Source organism: Ovis aries, chromosome X, assembly GCF_016772045.2.
Source record: "Ovis aries strain OAR_USU_Benz2616 breed Rambouillet chromosome X, ARS-UI_Ramb_v3.0, whole genome shotgun sequence".
Classification (NCBI taxonomy): Eukaryota; Metazoa; Chordata; class Mammalia; order Artiodactyla; family Bovidae; genus Ovis; species Ovis aries.
Genome location: NC_056080.1, coordinates 100,928,376 through 100,950,959, shown reverse-complemented (window position 1 = coordinate 100,950,959; position 22,584 = coordinate 100,928,376). Strand labels below are relative to the sequence as shown.

The 22,584-nt window shown below is 40.4% G+C and overlaps 1 protein-coding gene across 1 annotated transcript in view; it reads right to left on the bottom strand.

Moving 5' to 3' along the window:
* The window catches only part of GPC3 (glypican 3), a 451,564-nt gene that overhangs the window by 412,409 nt on the left and 16,571 nt on the right, over positions 1-22,584 (bottom strand). Inside the window, exon 2 of the mRNA XM_015105024.4 lies at positions 6,924-7,085. Within this exon, the coding sequence (XP_014960510.2) occupies positions 6,924-7,085 (162 nt within the window). The remainder of the gene's footprint in view (positions 1-6,923; positions 7,086-22,584) is intronic.

The following is a 22,584-nucleotide window of genomic DNA, read 5'->3' as shown; positions in this document are numbered from 1 at the left end:
TACTTAGTTAAATATAATAGAATTCCCATGCAAGAAAGCTAGAACTGGGGAGATTGTCCTTGACCATGAAACAAAATACCCAGTGGCTATAAAACACATGGTGATTAAGGGCACAGGCTCTGGAGCTGTATGTCCAGGGTTCAACTCCTGTCTGCTCCATTTATTTATTGGCTATGCAACTTTAGACAAGTTACTTAATCTCTCTAAGCCTCTACTTCCTCAGCAATGAAATGAGGCTAATAATAAATAGTACCAACTTTGCGGGTTCGTGCGAGGTCTAAATGAGATAATATAAGTAAAACACTGTAGAACAGGAAATTTTTCATTCATCTTTCACTGACTTAAATACATATTCAGACAGGAGGTTTGTGATTCTTACTGCAAGCCTTCAATTTCCCTCCTCCACACCAGCCCCACATCTCCTCCCTCTGCCACCTGGACTCATTCAAACCCAGCCCAAGTGATCCCAGAGCCTGCCATCTTGAACTCACACTCCACTGCTGAACTGAGAAGCAAGGGAGGAGACTAAAGACATGAAACCCAGTTCAGCTTTTGCAGGTGGCCTGGATGTGAGCTGATGGAGCCTGAAACTAAAATCAGAGAAACAGAGCTACAAGGCAATGGTATGTGATTAATGAGATGACTGAGACCTAGGGAAGGCAAAGGGGAACAGAATGTGGGAAAAAGATGGAAGTATGAAAGAAGAAGCAAGACCTGATGACTGAATGAAAGAGCAGACAGCAAAAGGAGGAGTACCACGGTGTGCAGCAGCCCCTGGAAGCATCTCACAGTCAATAGAAGGAAAGGTATTTTTCATTTCTGTGATACCACTTCCAGCTTAAAGGCAAATTGTTTGTACCTCCACTCGATTGACAGGAGAATTCAAATCTCTGGAACATATGCTTCATTACTCCGCTATCAGGTAGTACAACTCAGTGAGACAGAAAGAGGAGGAGGAACATATGTTTTCAGAAAGTAAACAAATCCCAGTAGGGGAGGGGAGGGAGTAATCACTCCAAGCAAAAGTGGTATTTTTTCCTGGAAGCTTCTAGAGGGCAGGGATAATTTCCTTTAATTTGCTTTGTCAGGCCCACTAGTGAGAAGGTGGGCAGTGATGAAGGCAGCTCCAGGGGGAAATTCAGAACCAAGGGGCACAGGCTGGGGTAAAGGGTTAATCTACATAATCTCCTCACCCCACTATTGGCCCAAGAACAGTCCCCACCTGCCCACTGATTCCTATTTCTAAGCTCCTTTTATTAAACGGTTTTCAGTCTAATGACTGACTTCTAAATCAACAGAGGACACAGGAAAGGTTTACAACTCTACCCACACCCCCCGCCCCCCAGAACTGTTTCTGGCTCTGCTACAGCCACAGAATTTTGAAACTGAATTAAATCCAAAAAATTCTTAGTTTAAAACCAAAATAACTTTAAACGCCCAGTTTCCAATTGTTTTTCCAATAGTACTAATAATTAATCACATTTTTTAAAACTTTATAACCAAAATATCTCTTTGAGTCAACACCATAAAAGTTCACTAATTAAAGCCAGCATCTTCTGGCCTCTGATGAGAAATTCACCCTTTTATAATGGGATTACTAGAGCTTTGCTGTACAGATGAGTGGTTTGATTAATAATTTACATTTTTGAGGATATATAACCTCACTCATGGTCATGGTCTGCGTTCCTAAAATTCTCCGATTCAGTTTAATGTTATTACATTTGGTCCTGGCAAATGAATTATGTCCTGATTAGACATCAGTGTAATTATTCTCTCCTGTATGTTGTTTTTGAAAAAGAAAGGGTTGTGACAGAATGGCCCACAGTTTGTGCTGAGGAGTCACTGCAGCTCAGCATGGGGAGGAGAACTGTCAGACTAGGCAGCAGGAAAAAATGTGTGAAATGGAGAAAAATTGCTCAGTACTCACTTAAAACCCCCACCACATTATAAAAACTAAATTAACAAATGATTGAATCTCAAAAACATGTTTATCAACATTCAAGCAATTATTTAGTCACATATTAACTGTGAAGGAAAAAAGCTTTGCTTGAATAATGTCCCTAAACAGTTATTTCAAGCAGAATAACTGGAGAAATTGCTCTGAGCTGATGGAAAAGGGTGTTCTAACCAAGGACAATTTTATTTAGGGGGGAGTGGGAGAGACAGGAATCTGACAGGAAAAAAAAAAAAAAAAGAGCAGATGGAAATGGAAAATAAGGGAGCAGAGAAAGAAAAGAAGCCCAAAGCACTGCCCCTGCGCCATTCATCTCTTCCATGGAGAGCAGGTAGGAGAAAGCCTTCCAACACTGGATGAAGACAGCGCTTTTCTTCTCTCTGCTCTGGTAGAATGGACCAGAAAATGCAACGAAAACATGACCTGAACACAACAATGCCTTTGTGATCTAGCCTCTCATTTGTAGGGGCCTTCTGAGAAGATTTCAGAAGCTTAAAAAAAGGATTGCTCAAGGAAATACTGGCATTTCAAACAACACAGCTTCATATCTATGAATGCATAAGATAAACCTCTCTTTCAAAGGGCCCTTTGCCTAAGTGCTGTTTCACCTGTGCACTGGAGTTGCTTCAGCATCACCTACACTTGGCAAAAGTTGTTAAATCACATCAGGAACTCCAGCTTTATCTAGGTTACTGTCTGCAATGGTAATGCATCATTTATCTGGCCCATGTGGGGTGAAGCAGCCACAAAAATGAACTGTCTAGATAATATTGCATGTATATAGTGTTTTACAGTTTTCAAGACAGTTTCACATATATTACCTCTACTCCTGATGGAAGCAGGACTGTAATTATTGTCTCCATTTTGCAGATAAGAAAATTGAGGCTATTAGAGTCTAAGTAACCACTCAAAGTCATAAAGCCCATAAACATAGAACCAAAATTTAGATTTTTCTGACTCCAAGTCCAGTGTGTCCTCCTTTGCCTTTCAGCACCAAAAATATTTTTAGCCATTCAAAATGGAAATATTCAGGGGAAAAAAATGAACATGACTTGATCTTTCCTTATCAATTCATAGCCATCACTAGGGACATTAGTTGTTGGATCTACTATAACCTAGGGGCTATGAGGCACGTAGCAATAGAACCCTCTATAAGATGCTCCCAGCTGCCACATTCAATGAGTGCTTGAGTCACTTTTATGTCCTCTACTCTTACTGTCACTCGTTAACTTCTTGCTCCTCATATGTACTTTCCTCTGGTAGTCTTTCAAAAAAACACTTCTAGTTAACTGTTTATCTACTAGTGACTAGAAAACTAGAAAATCAAGTTTGTAAAGACTGTGCATAAATGCAGAACAGTAGTAGGCTCTGAACAAGGACCCAGGAGCTCTCAGATGAGTCAACTACATAACCAGGAGCTTCATTTTAGGTGCACAGAGATGTTTTCTGCTTACCCACCATTTCTCCTCTCTGATAGAGAGACTTCCAGTTGTGAGAGAGGCAACTTCCAGAAAAGCAAAGTGTTGCTACATTCTGAAGAGTATTCTCACTCCAAGTCAGTGGAAACTTGGGGAAGATTGGAATCCTCTAGCATACAGGAAAAACCTGGACACACCCCAAATATTTCCTGATGCTGTGTGTGTGCTAAGTCACTTCAGCTGTGTCTAACTCTTTATGATCCCATGGACTGCATCCTGCCAGGTTCCTCAGTCCATGGGATTCTCCATGCAAGACTACTAGAGTGGGTTGCCATGCCCTCCTCCAGGGGATCTTCCAGTACAAGTTTAAAATTCTACAAAGAAAGCAGAACTCAAGGCTTGAAAATAGATAGGTGGTGGAGAAATGATGAAAAATTCAGAATTCTATCCCATTTTTCTTCTCAAGGACCACAAATCCTACAACTTCTTAATTTTGTTTTACCTCAAGCACACTAAGAACAAGGAAAACCATGTCACATGATGGCTTGGAAAAAGCTGGGCATCATTGAGTTTCCTCATCTGTAAAATGGAGACGATTACAGTATGAACTTCACAGGGCTGCTGGGAAAATTGAATGAGAGATAATCATGTAAAAGTAAGCATCATATAGTAGACACTTAAACTGTTACTATCGCTACTATTATTATCATTATCATCATCCTCCTCCTCATTATTAGGTAGTGGAGAAGAAAAAAAGAAAAGGAAATCTACTTTAAGTGAAGGGGTTTTTCAAAAAGAATTAATTAAGCAGAAACAAAAAACGATTGTGCTGCCCCATTTTACTTAGCACATCAAAGTAAATTAAATTTAGGAAACGAGGCAATGCAAAGATTGAAAATAAAGAACAACTTTTTTAATGCTTCAATCATTATCAAAACAACATTAGCAGTAGAGCATTCCAACCACTGTAGCAAAGGGCCCCAGGCTCATTTATGAGGGCAAAGGCTTCCTGCAAAAGAAGACATAAACTCCAAATCGAGGCAGTAAGGATTGCTCGTGGAACTGTGCACACATTTGCAGAACGCACTCACTACTTAATACCCCCAATGTGTGAAGGAATCCTAAAGACATTGTGGATGTAGGCCAAGATCAAGATGCACCTTCTTCAACTTCATGTGGTGAAAACAGCTCACATCAAATTTCACAGGAGTGAAGTATTGGAGCAATTTTCTCAATAAATTGTTCTACCAGAATCTTGGGGACGGGGTGTATTTTAGAGAAAAAGCAACTGTGCTCCCAATTTAAATTAATTGGAATACTAAATAGTTATAAGAAAAAAAAGGGAGATACTTTTTTTCTCAGTAATTAATACTACATCATCTTGTAGCAGTCCCTGATTGTAGTCTTGTCTCTCCAAACAAGGGGACAATCATACAAAAAGGATTTGGGGCAATGTCTCTACAAGCATAGTATAATTGCCTTGAGGTCTAGGACCATGTTTTATTTTTTTCTTTTGGGTTTTTTTTTTTTATTTTAAGAAAAAATAAGCAGGAAAGGAGTAAGAAGACAGAATGAAACAGATACTAAATGAGTCCACATGGTGGCAAGGCACCAGCCTTGAGAAGGTGGCAGCAGTAATGAGTTTACACATCAGTTGTCTCCAGGTACCTTGGCTAGGGTTGTCCTGCCTGTCCCCACAATTTGAGAAATGATGTGTGTGTGTGTGTGTGTGTGTGTGTGTGTATGTGTTTGTGTGTGTGTGTGTGTAAGAGAGAGAGAGAGAGAGAGAGGAGAGAGAGAGAGGACAGCTAATAAATAGGTATTGTCCCCCCCCCCCCCGCCATCTATTCACATGACAAATGTTCAACTTCCATTCTAAAGCAGCCGTGGTTGGAAGCTAATCCAAAATCTTGTCAAAACTTTCTCTCCTACTCTTGCGCTGTTCCAGAAGTAGAAAACCCAACATGCAAAATGCAGAACTGGATGGAGATATGAATACTGGCATGCAAGGTCCTCAGATGGGCAGCTGGCATCAGCTTACTCCGCACTACAATACCAGTGTGATCACGCCACCACCCCACTCCAGCCAGGAAAAGGTAGCAAGATAACATCTGTGAGCTTGGTTTCTCTGGGAATGAAACAAATCACAAATACTACATTCTAGAAAGGCACCTTGACACCCCACAGAGTAAGATTCAGCCTTACTTCAACTCGATTGTTGGTGTCACAACACTGCTTATCACCCCACTTTCACCCAACGGATCAGCTCCAAAACTAATCTGAGAAGTACATGAATGGTACATGTATTTTTAAAATGAGCTTAAATTATTCATTCTTTTGCCAAATTGTTAGTCTCAACAAACTCTTCACAAGAGTCTGACTGCATAAATAGCTTTAACAAATACTTCAAGCTTCTGTATTATACTTCATATAATCAGCCCAATGTCCCCTGAGGCTTTGACCCAAGGAACTGTTGTGAATGTATGTTTTATTAGATAATTTGAATAATTTTCGTAGCTAATTCTAAGTATTTCGTTACAATAGACAAAATAAGCTATAATCAGCCCACCTTACAATTCAAACAGGTTAATTCTTATAAAGGTACCATAAATCAAAAGATTTTGAATGTCAAGTAGTCAGAAGTGGTTTTCTTTTTCACCTGACCCCAATTCTCTCCTTGTGGGACAAGAAGGCAGCTCATTCCATCTGCTTAAGAAAGGATAGAAGAAACCTCCAATATCCATAATTAACTTTCCTTCACAGAAAGTGGTGTAATGAAGCAGCTAAAAGCAAACGCTTGGCGAGTCAGGCTGTCTAGGTTCAAATCCTACTTTCCCCATTTATTAGTTGTGTGACCTTGGGCAAGTTACTTAACCACTCTGTGCCTTGAGTTTTCATCCATAAAATGGGGAAACTAATAATACTGCTTACTTCAAAGGGTTTCCAGTGAGGATCAAATGAGTTAATATATGTAAAACACCGCCAAGATTACCTAGCACGTAGCGCTACACACATATTTGCTATCACCACTATCGCTCCTAGCTATCCTTTATACACACACATAGTAAGACCTGAGACTCAGAAAGAGAGGAAAGATAGCCACTCACACAGATGAGAAAATGTGGAGCCATTAAGCCAGTTTCTCCGTCTTAAATGAAAATAGTCCCAGTGGTCAGAAAGAGTTTGTGCATGTTCCACAAATATCCAACTAACTTGTGCAGAAGTAAAATTTTGTGTTTTAAACAAGTTTAATGGGATGGTGGAGAAAAAGTACCATTTACTCTTTCTTCAGATATTTACATCCTTTCCATACAGGTAAACAGGATGTCCTTGGACAATGATTTTTGACAATACCCACCTTCCCAAAGATTGTAATGTGGCTTCTCTAAAAACCATGTTTTTCCTTTACCAGAATCTCTCACTGGGAGGTTTTTATATCAAGCATTAATACTGGAATGGTAATTTCTAAATTATACTTAGCATGTGAAAAGCCCAGTGCCCAAAGAATGATGCCATTACACAGCACGTCTCAAACGATGCCCAGAACTCACCTTGGAAAACTGCAGCATTCTGAATAATTAAGAACTTGAGCTCCATACTTGCAGACTGAAGCAGTTGTTCCATGTTCAATCGGGCTGTTAGTTGATACTTCTCTTCCATCTTTCTTGAGCAGCATGTTGGACCCTTGGGGAGACACACTTGCAAATCTGATCCTGAAACAAATAAGTTTTTCATGTTTCAGTAAGCAGAATGTCACACACACAAGGCAAATAGAGCAAAACAATGCATTTCTTTTAAAATACAGTAAAATCTTGATGATTTAAAATTATAGTTTATCTTAAATAATCCCTGATTTCTCCCAGTTATCCTTATGACTGAATCTTTTTGAATAACCATGAGAACTTATTGCCTAGGTTTGACTCATAAATTCTGCATAAACTAATTTATAGCACAAAGTATACATCATTGAACACCAATATTTAATTTGCCTGTTAAAAGATCAGTCTTCACTCCTACAATTTCTTTTTCATGACTATAATTTATGAATGAGAACACAACCAGGAAGCAATTTTCAAACTTCCAGTTATGATTTCCAAGTGAAATGTATGTCTGGCCAATCCCACGCTGCTAACATTAGCATACAGACAATCACCAAAATGCCTTACAACCCCAACAATTCTAGCTCTATCACAAATGCCAAACTCTCGTTCCTCTGAATTTCTGAGCCACCTCTTCACCACCTCCCAAAGGATGCAGAATGCTTTTTTATTTTTGTATCTTGATAAAGATTTTCCAAATGAATCATCTTCTCGATTATTCCAAAATTAGGGAATCAGAACCTTTTCTTCTCAGTCCTTATTCAATGTGACACTTTGTAGTCCTCACAGCAAACCAATCCCTATTTAAAATTCTCCCCATCCCTTGCTTTAGTGAACCTACTCTGAGCCCACACATCCCCATATACCCACATACACCCCCCTACTGCTATGGCTATTCTTATCTGTCTTTTCTTGCTTCCTATTCTTCTGCCTAACACATAAATGTTGTTGACTCCCTTTCTTATTCTCCATCTCTCTCAACCCTGATGATCTGATATAACTCCTATGACTGCTGAACTCTCTAATCCTGACTTTACCTCTCTTCTCTGCTCCCAAATCCCACATTTTCAAACTACTCTATGGGAATCTCAAATTCAGCATACCCCAAACTGAATTCAATATATCCCAGAAGCACAAACACAAAGTCTCCTGTATTCTGTATCTCAGTTAACAATTACCATCTACCATGTTTCTCAATGATAAAAATCCCTTTTGCTGCTTTCTGCTCTTCACTGGTGACTCAACACATTCCTGTATCCCTGGAAGTCATCAGTATGTAAAAGCAAATTGAAGCCATGGAAGTTAAGAGTCATTCAACAAATGTTTTTATTGGGTATCCACTATGTGCCAAGCACTGTGGATATACAGCAGTCCTGTAACAACCCTGCCCCTGTGGAGCTTATATTCTGGGAGACAACAAACTGCATATGTAAGGTCAAGTAGTGATAAATGCTACAGACTAAAAAAAAACTAAGTAAAGGGAAAACAAACTGTGGTATATACATACAATGGAATACTACTCAGTCATAAAAAGAAATAAACTATTGATACATATCACCACACGGATGAACCCCTAAAACAATATGCTAGGTGAAAGAAACCTGATTTTAATATTACCTACTGTATGGTGATTGCAGCCATGAAATTAAAAGACACTTATTCCTTGGAAGGAAAGTTATGACCAACCTAGATAGCATATTCAAAAGCAAAGACATTACTTTGCCGACTAAGGTCCGTCTAGTCAAGGCTATGGTTTTTCCAGTGGTCATGTATGATGTGAGAGTTGAACTGTGAAGAAAGCTGAGGGCCAAAGAATTGATGCTTTTGAACTGTGGTGTTGGAGAAGACTCTTGAGAGTCCCTTGGACTGCAAGGAGATCCAACCAGTCCATCCTAAAGGAGATCAGTCCTAGGTGTTCATTGGAAGGACTGATGCTAAATGTGAAACGCCAATATTTTGGCCACTTCATGCAAAGAGTTGACTCACTGGAAAAGACTCTGATGCTGGGAGAGATTGGGGGCAGGAGGAGAAGGGGACAACAGAGGATGAGATGGCTGGATGGCATCACCGACTCGACAGACATGAGTTTGGGTAAACTCCGGGAGTTTGTGATGGACAGGGAGGCCTGGCATGCTGCGATTCATGGGGTTGCAAAGAGTCGGACACGACTGCGCGACTGAACTGAACTGAACTGTACGGTTCCATCTAGAAAGTGAACATTCATAGTGACAGAAAGCAGTTCAGTGGTTGTTGGGAGAGACGGAGGGCAAGGAGAGGGTGAGAGTGAGGAAATTTGGGAGAGTGATTGGTTTGTTCATTATTTTGATTGTGATGACTGTTTCATGGCTGTAGGCATACGTCAAATTGTCAAAGGGTACCCTTAAAATATTTGTGGTATGTCAATTAAACTTCAATAAAGCTGCTGTTTTTTTAATGTTTAAGAAACAAACTAAGGGACATAGGGAATGTAGTGGCTGCAGGGATGACTCTATTTATATAGGGTAATCAGGGATGGTTTCTTTCACAAGGTGATGTTTGAGGAGAAGCGAGAAACAGGAGGGAGTCCCATGATTTTATATCCTCTACCAGTACTAGCAAATATTAGGGCTCAATGAATATTTAAGTCTAATCCCCTTCTTCTGTAATTCCTGTTTTACTCAAACTTTCCCTTCAATAAGCATTTGTTGAGCTCCTTCTGTAGTGGCCATAACATGGGCATCTCAGCCCTCCTGCTGCAGGGTGTATAACTGACTAACGACCCCAGCTGCTGCACTCTGCATTCACTGCCATGTTATACCTATGCCACAATCCTTAGGGGCTGCTCCCAGCCAATGTCTGAGCATGGCAAAGTTGCTGACAGGCATTTTGGCTTGAGGACTCCCCAGCGACCTTGACAAAACTTCCTTAAAACTGCCCTGCAGTTTACATTCTTTCTACTCAATCCTCCTTCCTTCCCTCTCTCCTCTACAGGGGTCAGATCTACACCACAGTCAAATGGCTTCTCCAGCATCCTTCAATTCCCTGATCATTTCCTTCCCCAGTGTTTCCCCCAATAAATTTCTTGCACATCTAGTTGACATCTGCTTCTCAGAGGACCTAGGCTAACACCTCTTCTATGTGCCAAGCACTGTGCTACATAGGTACAGCTTTCAACAAGAGAAATGTGGACAGTCTAAAGGGGTTAAGAGAGGAATACCTAGTGCATATAAATGAGTGCAATAAAGCAACATCATTAGCTAGGTTGACAAAACATGTATATGGGATATCCCCCAGAGGGGGGACACCCCCAAAGTTCTATGAAGTGGTTGGCAAAGTAACCTAAGTACATGTGTGTTCAGTCATGTTCAACTCTTTGCAAACCCATGGGTTGTAGCCCACCAGGCTCCTCTGTCCATGGGATTCTCCAGGCAAGAATACTGGAGTGGGTTGCCATTCCCTTCTCCAGGGGATCTCCCCAACCCAGGGATCAAACCCATGTTTCTGGCATCTCCTGCATTGGCAGGCCAGTTCTTTACCATTGTGCCACCTGGGAAGCCCTGGCAAAGTAAAGTTTCATAATAAACATCAAATCTTACTGAAGTGAGGCTAGAAAGCATATTCAGACTTTTTTTAATATTTATTTTTTATTTAGCTACGCTGGGTTTTAATTGCTGCACGCAGGATCTTCCATCTTCATTGCAGCATGTGGGATCTAGTTCTCTGACGAGGGATTCAACCTGGGCCCCCTGCACTGGGAGTGCAGAGTCTTAGCCACTGGACCACCAAGGAAGTCTTCATATTCAGACATTTTAGACAGCTTTTCCCCACCTGAGGTGTTGTTTTCGGTGGAGGGGATTAATTAGCCATAAGTTATCGGAAAATTGATTATTACAATGTCTCATTTCCCTATGAATTCCAGTTAATCATGGCCTTAATGTATGTGCTCAAGTTTTGTTAATTTAGGAATGAAATTAATCAAGTTCAACCTCACATGACATCACTGTTGGAGTTCACAGTATTGACTCCAACCTCTCCACTTTCCCCTCCTCAAGGGAGCTGCTGACAAAAGTAGTGGAGGAGAGCACAGATAACATGTATCACCGAACCTAATCCAGCACTGCGATTTATAGTACTGGATGGAAAGGTGATATTTAATGTGTCAAAATACAATTTGGGGTCTGGAGACACAGAGTTCAGATTTATCTCCTATAAATGTCAATCTCATATACAAGCCTTAAACCAATTTTAAATAGGGCCTAAGCTCAAAGGCTTTATTATTATCTTCAGAAAAAAAGAAAAAAAAAACAGAGCTCTCTAGCTCATGGTGTTCTTTCTATATGAAGTTACAAAATGTAATGCTTTTCTAAAAGCAGAAACTGATGCAGTTTACTGGACCAAGAAAGGAAAGAGTCCCCTTGGGGACATGTGATCAATCTAGAGTTAAACAAGGGTAGTTGAGACTGATGTGTAGATATGAAAAATCCTACATAGCAGGCAATTTCCGTATACCAAGTTCCTGTCCATTTAGCAAGGTTTAATTTATTTTCTTAGTAAGTTGATACCTAAGTAATGTGTGTTCAAAATACCTTTATTTGCACACACTCTTAAAATTAAACGTTATAGATAAACTCTTTGTGTTTCTAAACTGGTGTTTCATCACTGGTGAAGATTTCCAGTTTTCAAGAATAGTGGAGTTTATTGGGAAGGGTGGCTGTTAGTACTGCTTTTCTCCCACCAGCTCTAACCAGTGGGAGTCATAAAATAATAGGGCTCATAGTTTTTCTTTGTAAAGTGCCCTGAGCGCCTTACTATAAGGTAACAAACTGCCATTCGATGTAACAACAGAAGCCCAGGAATGGCTCTTTAAATTACCATGACCCCAATTTGGTTTGCCTTAATATGATAATTCACAAAGTAACTTAGAGCAGCATAGGGGTAACCGTTCCCGGAGTTGATCAAGTCTCATCATTGTACAGACTCCCACTACCTCAAGAATTTGTTTAGCCAAAATCTTTAAAGGACTAAAATCTTAAATGAGAAGTTATGGGAAAACATGTCAGATGTCATGAAGAAAGGTACTTATTATATCCAAATATAAGAAATGTATATATAGCAATATTTATCCTCCCTCCAACTTATCACTGCCTGGTTAATCAATAAACCAGTACAATTGATCTGGGGGCTAAGAATGAGCTATAGATTTGAGGAAATAAAACATCTCTAAACTGAAAAGAAATCAGGATTTCCAAACCACGAAGGAGAGAAATAAATGCCAAAGGGAAAAACATTTTCTTTTAAGTAAATTTCATATAACACACAGGCCAGGTTAAAATAAGCCTCAGCACATGATAGCAGAAGGAACAGTGGGCCAGGAGAGCTAGACATACCTAAATTAAATGACAACAATGAAATATAACCATTTTAATGCATGAACAAGCACAGGAAAGAAACAAGACAGAAAGAATGCACAAAACAGAAAGAAATACAGAAAGAATTTAGAGAGGAATCCTCATCAACAAAACAAAGAATTACTCTGGAAACCAAATGCCAAGTGGGATGAATAAAAAGTAAAGCCCAGGGCAGATGACTAAGGAGGCACACTGAGAACTGGTACACACTTGTGTGAATAAAAGCAGAAAGGCCAATTCAAAATAAGATGCAACCTACAAAAGACATAGTAAGTAGCAAAGCATTCTTTAAGTATGTCAGGAACAAAAGAAGGTTAAGGGGAAAGAGCTCCTTTATTAGGTGGGAAAGAAAAGTAATCGCGGGCCACACTCGTCAAAGAGGTGCGCATTTTTTTTGTAAAAATGGAATTCAGCTGGGAAACGGGACTAGAGACAAGCAGTATAGCCTGGGATGGAGATAAGGAGAAGACTTAGCAATTGACTATTCAAATGAGTCACAAAGGTTCAACTCTTTAGGGCTTAATAACTTGCATTCCCAGATGCTTAAAAAAAAAATTAAAGTCATTATGGGGCTGCTAGTTCCCATTTATTTTGGAGGATTAAAAAGTACCTTCATACTATAATCTCCTCTCCTAGATTTTGAGTTCCTGAAGAGCAGAGAATGACTCCCATCTCCTTTGGGATGCTCTGTCGATCTCAGCCAGCCCTGTGCATGTACCGGTGATTAATGAGGGCTGCAGACTGAGAGTGCTAGTAAAGAACTTTCTGTCTGATCGAAAAAGGAGAAGTGGAGATAGACAACCCTGAAAATGTTACATCTGTATGCTTAACTTTGATCTTTGAAAAATATTATAAAAAAACCATAAAAATCAATTTCCAAACACCTTGAAGATTCACAAATAGATGCTTCACTTGAAGGAACTATGAAGTAATTTATTTCTAGTTATTTTGAGACAATGTCTTGCTTGCACATTGGGTCCAGCTCTGGGTCTTCCAACTGAGAAGAGATATTTGAGTTATGGAAGCTCTTCTCTGGAGGAGTATTCTCATGTGTATCCAAGCTGGGCACCTTTACCAGTTGTTTCCCCTTCCAGAGGCTAAATCACAAGAGGTCCACAGCAGGCTCCCTCCTATGCACTCTTGTGTAAAGGGATCTCTTAGGTTTGGCTACCTATGGCCTTGCACTCTTTTATTTCTTTATCTGGCTGTGCTGGGTCTTAGTTACATTCAGGATCTCTAGCTGCAGCATACAAACCTTCATTGTGGCATGTGGAATCTAGTTCCCTGACTAAGGACTGAACCCGGGCCCCCTGCATTGGGAGCATGGAGTCTTTAGCTACTGGACCAGCAGTGAAGTTCCCCAGCCTTACCTTCTTGGCCCATAACACAGACTCTTTACTTCGGGCCTAGTTCTTGGTCTTTCTTTGGCTCCAATCAAAGACTTGACATTTTAGACTGCTCTGGATTCCCTTAGCCACCTCTGCCAGTACCAGGACGTCAGCACCACATTCACTTGGAGACCCCATTCCAGGCCTGAGCCTGGTCTCTAATTGGAAGGGGACAGTGAACACTGTGTATGAGGCTGTCTAAATGCATCTGTTCTATTGGATTTTATTCTAAGTCAGTAAGTTTTAACGGCCTTACATCATTGTAAGACACTAGTAGGCAGGAAGGAGCAAAACACTTATGGCCCCTCTGGTCAAGTAGTTTACAATTTAGTCCTAAGCCCCACCACTTACCAGCTTGCAAGAGAAGATGGATTATTTAACCTATACATGGTTTTTCAATCCTTATTATCAACAGCACTTACCCTGCCAAATTGTTATAAGGACTGAGTAACACTATGTATATGAAGCTCTTAGCCTACTTGGTACAAGGTAAATATTCAATATATGTTAAGTAAAATTAAAATAAACAAAAAATAAATTCATGCTAAGAGACCAGACTTTCACACACAAAAATAGCTAGAGAACAGTTAAAGCTGATATATGGTTAGGTGAAAAAATATGCAGTATATTTTCTGAGGGAATGGAAATAGTCTATATTTTAATCGGGGTGGTAGTTACATGGGTATATAAATTTGTCAAAACTCAGTAAATTCTTCACTCCAAATGTACTTTGTTATTTGTAAATTATATTTCAATACAGTTGATTTTTTAAAATATGAAATATAGACAACATTTGCTATATAAGTAAATGCTCACCAGAGGCTCTAGAGGTCAGAGACTTCCAAGAGGAGGTGGGGCTTAAAGCTAAACAGTCAAAGATGAGGCCAATGGGCAAAATGTGTTTGGCACCAGTGGAATAGTGGGGTAAGACTAACCTGTCTGGAGAAAAGCTAGAATCTGGGGTGTAGCTAGCTTACCAGACAAGAGGGGCCAGAGTCTGAAAGGCCTGGAATGGAGTTAAAAGACTATGAGCTTGACTGTACAGACAATAAAGAACCCCGGTTGAGTCTCAAGCAGAGGCATAATATGATGAAGGGTGCTGTCTAGGAAGATTAGTCTTAAAGCTTGAAATTGGGATATGGGCGAAATAACCCCTCAAGGTCACTTCCAGCCCTCTGATGCTCTAATTACCTTTATTATATTCTACATGTTGGTTATTTTACTACACTGCAATTTTAGCTAATGACCATAAATTGTCAAAAATCACATTTGAAAACACACTAAAGAACAGAAGAAATATTAATGTGGACCTTTATCCTCATACTTTTCTAAAAGCAGATAGAACATATTCAAACATCAACAGAAGAGAATAAATCGTCAGGGCTCAGTAACAATGAAAATTGAAATCTTTTCTATATATATATGTGTGTGTGTGTATGTGTGTGTGTGTGATGATTTGACATATTTTATTGCCAACGTCTGCTTTATGAACAGCAGATTTTTTTAGCTAACAAAGGTATGTTGTGCTAAAAATAATAATGCAATATTACCATTAAAGTAATATTAAGCAAAGAAATGAATGATATCCAAAACTGGTTGCTTCATGACTTATTGGGAAAATAATAGATGCCTATTAGAATTATCCAAAGGATTAAGTGCAGATTGCTCTACTAATGAACCAAAAAAAAAACCATATCAGCCATTTTTAAAAGGTTTTTTTTAAAACAGAGGACAAGTCAATTTGCCATCCAAAAATATTAACTAATTTCCTTAGCATATAATAGTGACTTGCTGTTAGAACGGTGCCTTTTCCCCTAATTAATCATTATCTAAATCAAATCTTACACGCTCATTAATTTCTTACTAATCAAGATAGGAATACAGATGAAAGAAATGGCTGCATTTGAAACCAATGGGGAAGTGAGAATTGCTGGTAGAGGAAATTGTCTTAGGGAACCCAGATGAAGGTTACTCTTCTATTATTTAGCCTGAAAGAACATGACCTTACAGAGGGCACACCTGGGTATCACGAGCACAGACTTTAAATCAAAGATCATGCCTGGGGCCGCCACAGATTCTGCCTCTGTAAAAGGTAGGCCAAAAATGTCGCTACCGCACTGGAGTACTGGGAGTTTAAAGCAACCCTGGAGATAAGCCATTCTCTAAGCCTGAGAATTAAAGAACGAATTACCTTTATCTCTACTGCCAACTGTCAATTAATTGTGTATCATTTCATGCCCAGTAAAGGCTGAATCCCTTGATCGCTACACTCTCCCACAAAGAGGTTCTTTCTGGACCATATTGCCAACCAGCCATCAACATGTGCTCTGGGAATACAAATTCACTGATTACATGCAGCCTGCCAAAGTGGTGAACAATTCATTCATCCAACGCTTACTGAATGCCTACTCTGAGCTAGAGTCTCTGCCCAACTCAAGGAATACAATAATGAACAGGGCATAGTCTCTGCCCTGGAGTTCACAGACTGGTCCAGGAAATGGACTCCCAAACTAACAGGAAACCTCTAGATCACTCAGGACATCTCATTCACCTTTCTCCCCTATAGTCAACTGTCACTGGCTATAGCTAAGTCGTGTCCAACTCTTGCAACCCCACGGACTATAGCCCACCAGGCTCCTCTGTCCATGGGATTTTCCAGGCAAGAATACTGGAGTGGGTTGCCATTTCCTTCTCCAGGGGATCTTCCTGACCTAGGAATCGAACCCGGGTCTCCTGCATTGCAGGCAGGTTCTTTCCCAACTGAGCTACAAGGGAAGCCCGCTCCTATTGATTCTGCTTTTTTAAATATCCCTCATCATTCCCCTTTCTTCCATCTCTGTCTTATCACCTCACCTCTTTTCTCTTGGAAAACTATTACAGCCTCCAAACTGGGCTTCCTGCCTCTACACGCTCTTCCATCTAAGCCCTATAGAGATGTTAACATATATATCTGCATCCTTCTCCTTCTTAAAACATAACAAGTGCACAGGGGTATGAAAGGGGTGGCATATTGAGGCATTGCCAAGGAGACTGATAAGGCTAGAGGCAAAAGTAAGCTGGTGAAAAGTGGCTGGGGCCAGATGAGGAGGAGTGATATGAGCCCTGCCACAAGATGATCCCTAGTTATCTTTGGCTACTTTTTGTTTTGTTGTCCTTTTAAATACTTTTTCCAGCTTTACTGAGGTATCACTGACTCTGAGTTATCTTTGGATTGGATTCTCACAGGAAAGAGTGTTCGTGGAAGCAGAGATGTCCTCCATCCTGCACAAGCTGTCTACCCTTTGAATTCCCACAGCACTTCACATCCTTTACACAGACTCTTCTCACACTGTGTAGCTTGCATCATGGTTATATTTGCATGCCTTATCTTTCCTAGATTTAAGTTCCTTGATGCAAAGACCCTTAACTGACTCATCTTTGTATCTCAAGGGGCTCACTGAGGTTTGGGCTTCATGCCCTCCCCTTTGACTTGAAACCAATGCCAGAACTTCAAGAGAGTTCAATTTTAAAGGAACTAGGTCAGACCAATTGATGCTACTAGAGCAACTTGTAGAACAGTATTCTAGGGAAAATGAAGAGTGCTCAGAGCCCAAAATGGAGATCTCTCTCTCCTCCTCCTCTTTCCCCCTCTTCTCTTCTTCCACCCTCCTCCCACCCACATATATTACTTCGACAGGGGAAACCCCAAATAAAAACAAAATAGGGTTGGAGGATATACCAATTGGGATAAAGAATCTTTTCGAAATCTGCCAGAAGAACTAAACCAAGGCAATTTTCCTGTCTTCCCAAGTCGCTCTTTCACTAATTGCTATTCTACTCAGATAAGTAGCAGAAATCCCATATTTTAGGAAATGTATAATTTTTATTTTTCAGATACAGTCTTCAAACATGTAGACCTGAAGCATAGTTGAGAATTTCAACAACCTAGGACCAATCTAAGTGCTAGGTCATTCCCCCTGTGTATGAAATCATACTGGGGCAGGGGAAAAGAACGAACCCTCTGTATCAAGACTAAAGTGTTATTATCTGCTCTGCTACCAAGGACAACTCAACCAAAAACCTTTTCAAATCTGGGCCTTACTAGATGACTGCATAGATAATTTCCGGTCTGAGAGTCTAAGTTCCCAACTATCGGTTAATCAATAATCGCTGAGCCCATTCTAGATTAAGAATTGTTGTTTAGTCACTCAGTCATGTCCAGCTCTTTGCAACTCCATGGACTGTATCCCGCCAGGCTCCTATGTCCATGGAATTCTCCAGGCAAGAATACTGGAGTGGGTTGCCATTCCCTTCTCCGGGGGATCTTCCCGACCCAGGGATCCAACCTGTGTCTCCTGAAGCTCCTGCATTGCAGGCAGATTCTTTACCACTGAGCCACCAGGGAAGCCCAAGACTCAGTATACCTGACCCTAAAAAAAGCAATCTTTGGCTTCACAGATGTCTCTGGTTTGTAAAATCCCTGTACCTGATGTTTCTGCAAACCACAAAAACTAGATTGAAAACACACCAACCACCTTGACCCTACAGATCGCCTGAAAAGGATCTGAAAGGTTTTTCAAGTGGTTAATAAGCAATGATTGCCTTCTTATAGCTAAAGTGTTTAGAAAAAGATATATTTTTATAAGAAAAAAATCCAACCCAATAAGGCCAAGAGTTAAGACACCAAGTCCATGCTGAATAATAAAATGGTAGCCTACTCTGTTTCAGAACTCTTCTTCTGATCCAGCGTGACTAGGTAAGCCATTTCACTCCCATTTAGAAAGTGGGTTAACAGCAGTTGCCACCCACATCCCCTTCAGGAAACACACTGAAATGTTACAACCAAATTTAAGCCTCCCTAGAACAAGCTACCCTTAGAGTAGAAAGCTCTGGTAAATTGGTATGATTCAAGAGGCCCTGAAAGTTCTCTTCTATAGGACATTGACTGGTACCCCTAAAAAGATGATGTCTACCTCCTAACCCTTAGAACCAGTTAATGTGATCTTATTTGGAAAAAAGGGTCTTGAAGATGTGATTAAAGATATCGAGAAGAGGTCATCCTGGATATCTAGGTGGGCCCTAAATCCAATGACATGTCCTTATGAACAACACACACACAGAGGATATAAAGGAAGAACAGAAGGCCATGTGAAGACAGAGGCAGGGACTGGACTGATACAGCCACAGGCCAAGGAAGGCTTGGAGCCAACAGAAGCTGGAAGAGGCCAGGGAGGATTCTCTTACAGTCTATGGAGGGAATTCAGCTGATACTTTGATTTTGTACTTCTGGCCTCCAGAACTATGAGATAATAAACTCATTTATTTTAAGCCACAAAATTTGAGGTAATTTATTATGACAGCCCAAGGAAACTAGTACACTCTCCTCTCTACCACCTATAAGTATCTGCCTATGTGTGTGTGGTCAGTTGCTCAGTCATGTCTGACTTTTTGTGACCCCCTGAACCGTAGCCCACCAGGCTCCTCTGTCCATGGGATTTCCCAGGCAAGAATACTGGAGTTGGTTGCCATTTCCTTCTCCAGCAGATCTTCCCAACCCAGGGATCAAACCTGCATCTCCTTCATTCCAGGCGGTTTCTTTACCCACTGAGCCACCTGGGAACTCCCCAAGTATCTGGCTAATAATGTCTCAATGTTTCATCATGAATGAGTTACTACTTTGATTAAGCAGTTTCATCAGGTGTTGTCTTAAAGTGCAACATTTCTTGAGTATTTAATTCTCTTACTGCAAACCTAAAGAGTTTATGTGGGAGCTTCCTTCAGCACAGGAAAGAGGGAGAGGGAGTTAACCCAGAACACCTGGACAGTCACAGTGAAAGTTTTAAAAAAGATCAAAAGGGACAAAAAACAAATTTTATCTATGTTCAGCCTTGAGAAAGTCCTACTGACAAAACCCAAATATCACTTTAACAGCATTAGTCCCAAGCCATAAAACAGACGTCTTGCAGAAGCAAAAAATAATATTGCCTTAGTCCTTGGCTTGTATTACAGAAAAGTTGTTAGAAAGGTGCTCAGACTAATCCAAATGGCTCATTCTTAGTGCTCAAATGTGTTTGTTATCTTTTAAAGTATTTATTTATTTGGCTGTACCAGATCTTTGCTATACCACTCAGCATCCTCAATCTTCATTGCGGGGTGCGGGCTCTTTAGTTGGTGAGTGTGGGATGTAGCTACCTGACCAGGGATTGAACCTGGGCGCCCTGTATGGGGAGTGCAGAGTCTTAGCCACTGGACTTTCAGGGAAATCCCTGTTTGTTTTCTTAAGTCTGATAATTAGATGTATTTCATATACATGAAAAAAGACTTTTAAGCTATTAGCAACCGAACAACCACAAAGAGAGCTGGCATATCCCATCGTCTTTCTTCACATTATAGGTGCCCTAGTCTTCCAGCACTTCTGGAGATGCTGTTTAACCAGCTACCAAGCAAATCTTTCCGATGCCCAATTGCCCTTACTGTTAAGATGCTTCTCCCAGCTCTAATGGCTAACCTAAATTTCAGTTTCAAGCCATTGCGCCTTGTAATTACTTTCTCAGCCACTGTAAATAATCTGTGCCCTCTATTTTATCTTTCCCCTTTCCCTATGATAGGAACCTGTGGAAAAGGGAGCCGGTTGCCTTGTTAGTACAACAGACACATTGCACCTGAGTAAAATCCAACCAAAAGAAAATCAAACCCTCACTCTTGATCCCTTAGTGAGAAGCAACGTTATTGATCTTTTCCTTTTTCCTATCCTTCAGCTGATCTGAGTGTCTACACTGACATGCTCTAGTGCTGTGGCATTTATGCCATCTTGGGGAATAGCTGTGTAAATGCTCCAGTAATTTTATACATCTTCAGCATACTGTTGTGTTAGAACTTTAGTATCTGAAGGACTGGGAAGGACAGATTTTCCTCCTCCTCCTCCTCCTCCTCCTCCCCCGACTCTCATGTAATATGAATCAAAATCTTCACTAATTGGCCCTCCTCTTGTGTGTTACTGAAGTCTAGACTTGGTGGCAACCCCTTCTGTGGAAGAGATTTAATGAAGGTGAAAGTGCATGGGAGAGGAGTTGGCAAGCAAATCAGCTATAAGAAACTTGGAGACTTAAGTTTGGGATAAGCTGAGATTAGAAACTAAAGAATATTATTTCAAACACACACACACGTTGGTGAATTCACTTTGCCCTGAACCAAATGTTTCCAAAAATTGAGGAAATTTTAAGTTATTACTGCAACACCTAAAAGATGGTTCCATGATGCTCAGTAGTGACTTTTTTCCTCCTTGCTTTCTTCGGGAGCTACTAAAAACAAAAATAAATTACCCAAATAGGTGATTTGGGGATTTGCCTTCTCATCCCAGGATTTCACTGAAAAACTCAAAAATTGCTAATAGTAACTTCATTCTCCTGTCTGGCTAAGGATGATTCAGATACAGAGCTCTCCAGAGTCCAGTGTGGGCTCCAAGAGGCAGTGCCAGGAGGGCTCCAGATCAAGCTGAAAGACTAAGCCTGGATCTAGGACCTCCCTGCGAGCTGCTAGTCTTATATGACCTGCCTTCAGAAAGCCACCAGCTCTTGAGACCACAGTAATTTGATTCGGAAATATCTGCCTCATTTAATTTTTACTTTTTTAAAAGAAAGAACTGAAATAAAGTAGAAACAATATGGGAACTATGGGGCCAATTCTCCCCAAACCATGCTGACCCTGCATGTATATCTAAAGAGTACAGGGGTTCAAGATAGCTGATGCTACAGACAACTAGGGCAGTGATGGAAACCATTTGATGCAATCACTGAGGCAGATCAACCCAGGGATGATAACCTTCACTGAACACGAAAATCAAGCATTCCCACAGACTCAAGCCTTCACTCTTCCCATGCCCTCCTCCTTACCCTCAACAGATACAGAGACCCCTCCAAGCCTGGTCCTCATCTGTCTCCATGTCTGCCTCCCCTATCAAGAACAGAGAGTAGAGCTGTTGCTGTTGTTGTTGTTTTACTTCAAACCCCTAGTATCTGACATATACTGGAGTCTCAAAACTGGTTTCAAAAATAATCCCCAGAAATGCTGAGCCCATCACAAGAGTACTGATTAGGAACATGGCTCTGAAACCAGCCTAAGTAGATTTAATTCATTTCGTGGTTATTCAAACTTGTTACAAGTCACTAAACCTCTGTAAGCCTCCGTTTTCCTTATCTGTAAAATGGGAGAAATCATACCCACCTGGTAGTTCTATTGTAAAGATTAAATGGGATGTTGCCCATAAAGGGCTTAGCACAGTGCCTGGCTCAATAAATGTTAATGATTATTAGCACCGCCCCCAGCACAGGTGCTCAATAAAAACTTGCTGAATTGAAGTCACACCAGTGGGAATGAATAGCAGATGTGAAGGCTGCCAGAGTTGTTTTTTTTTTTTAAGGTTTTTCCTCACCTCACTATGCACTAGATGACCTGTGAGAATTTTTCTTTTTCTTTCATTTTTTTTTCCTTTCTTTTTTTTGAGAAATAGGATAGAATAGGGGATAGTTAGGCTCCAGTTTTGCTGATCTTCAGTTTTTCATTCAGGGCAGAAAACCAAGTCTGGCAAAGTCAGGCAGATGATTTTCTGAAGAATATGACAAGGCTATTATAAATGCTAAATGAAAGTTGTGTAATGAGCATGAATCTGAATATATTTAAATTTCCTCTAGATCCAGTTATTCCAGCATCATCCTTATATATTTTTTAAGTGTGTTTTTTGCAAATGTGAGGAGATCAAAGCCCTAATAGCAGAATTTCTTCAGGGGTGAGGGTTGGGTTGTGGGTGGGGAGGGGATACACAATTGTCATGAAAATTAACCCCTGAAAATGCACAGGATT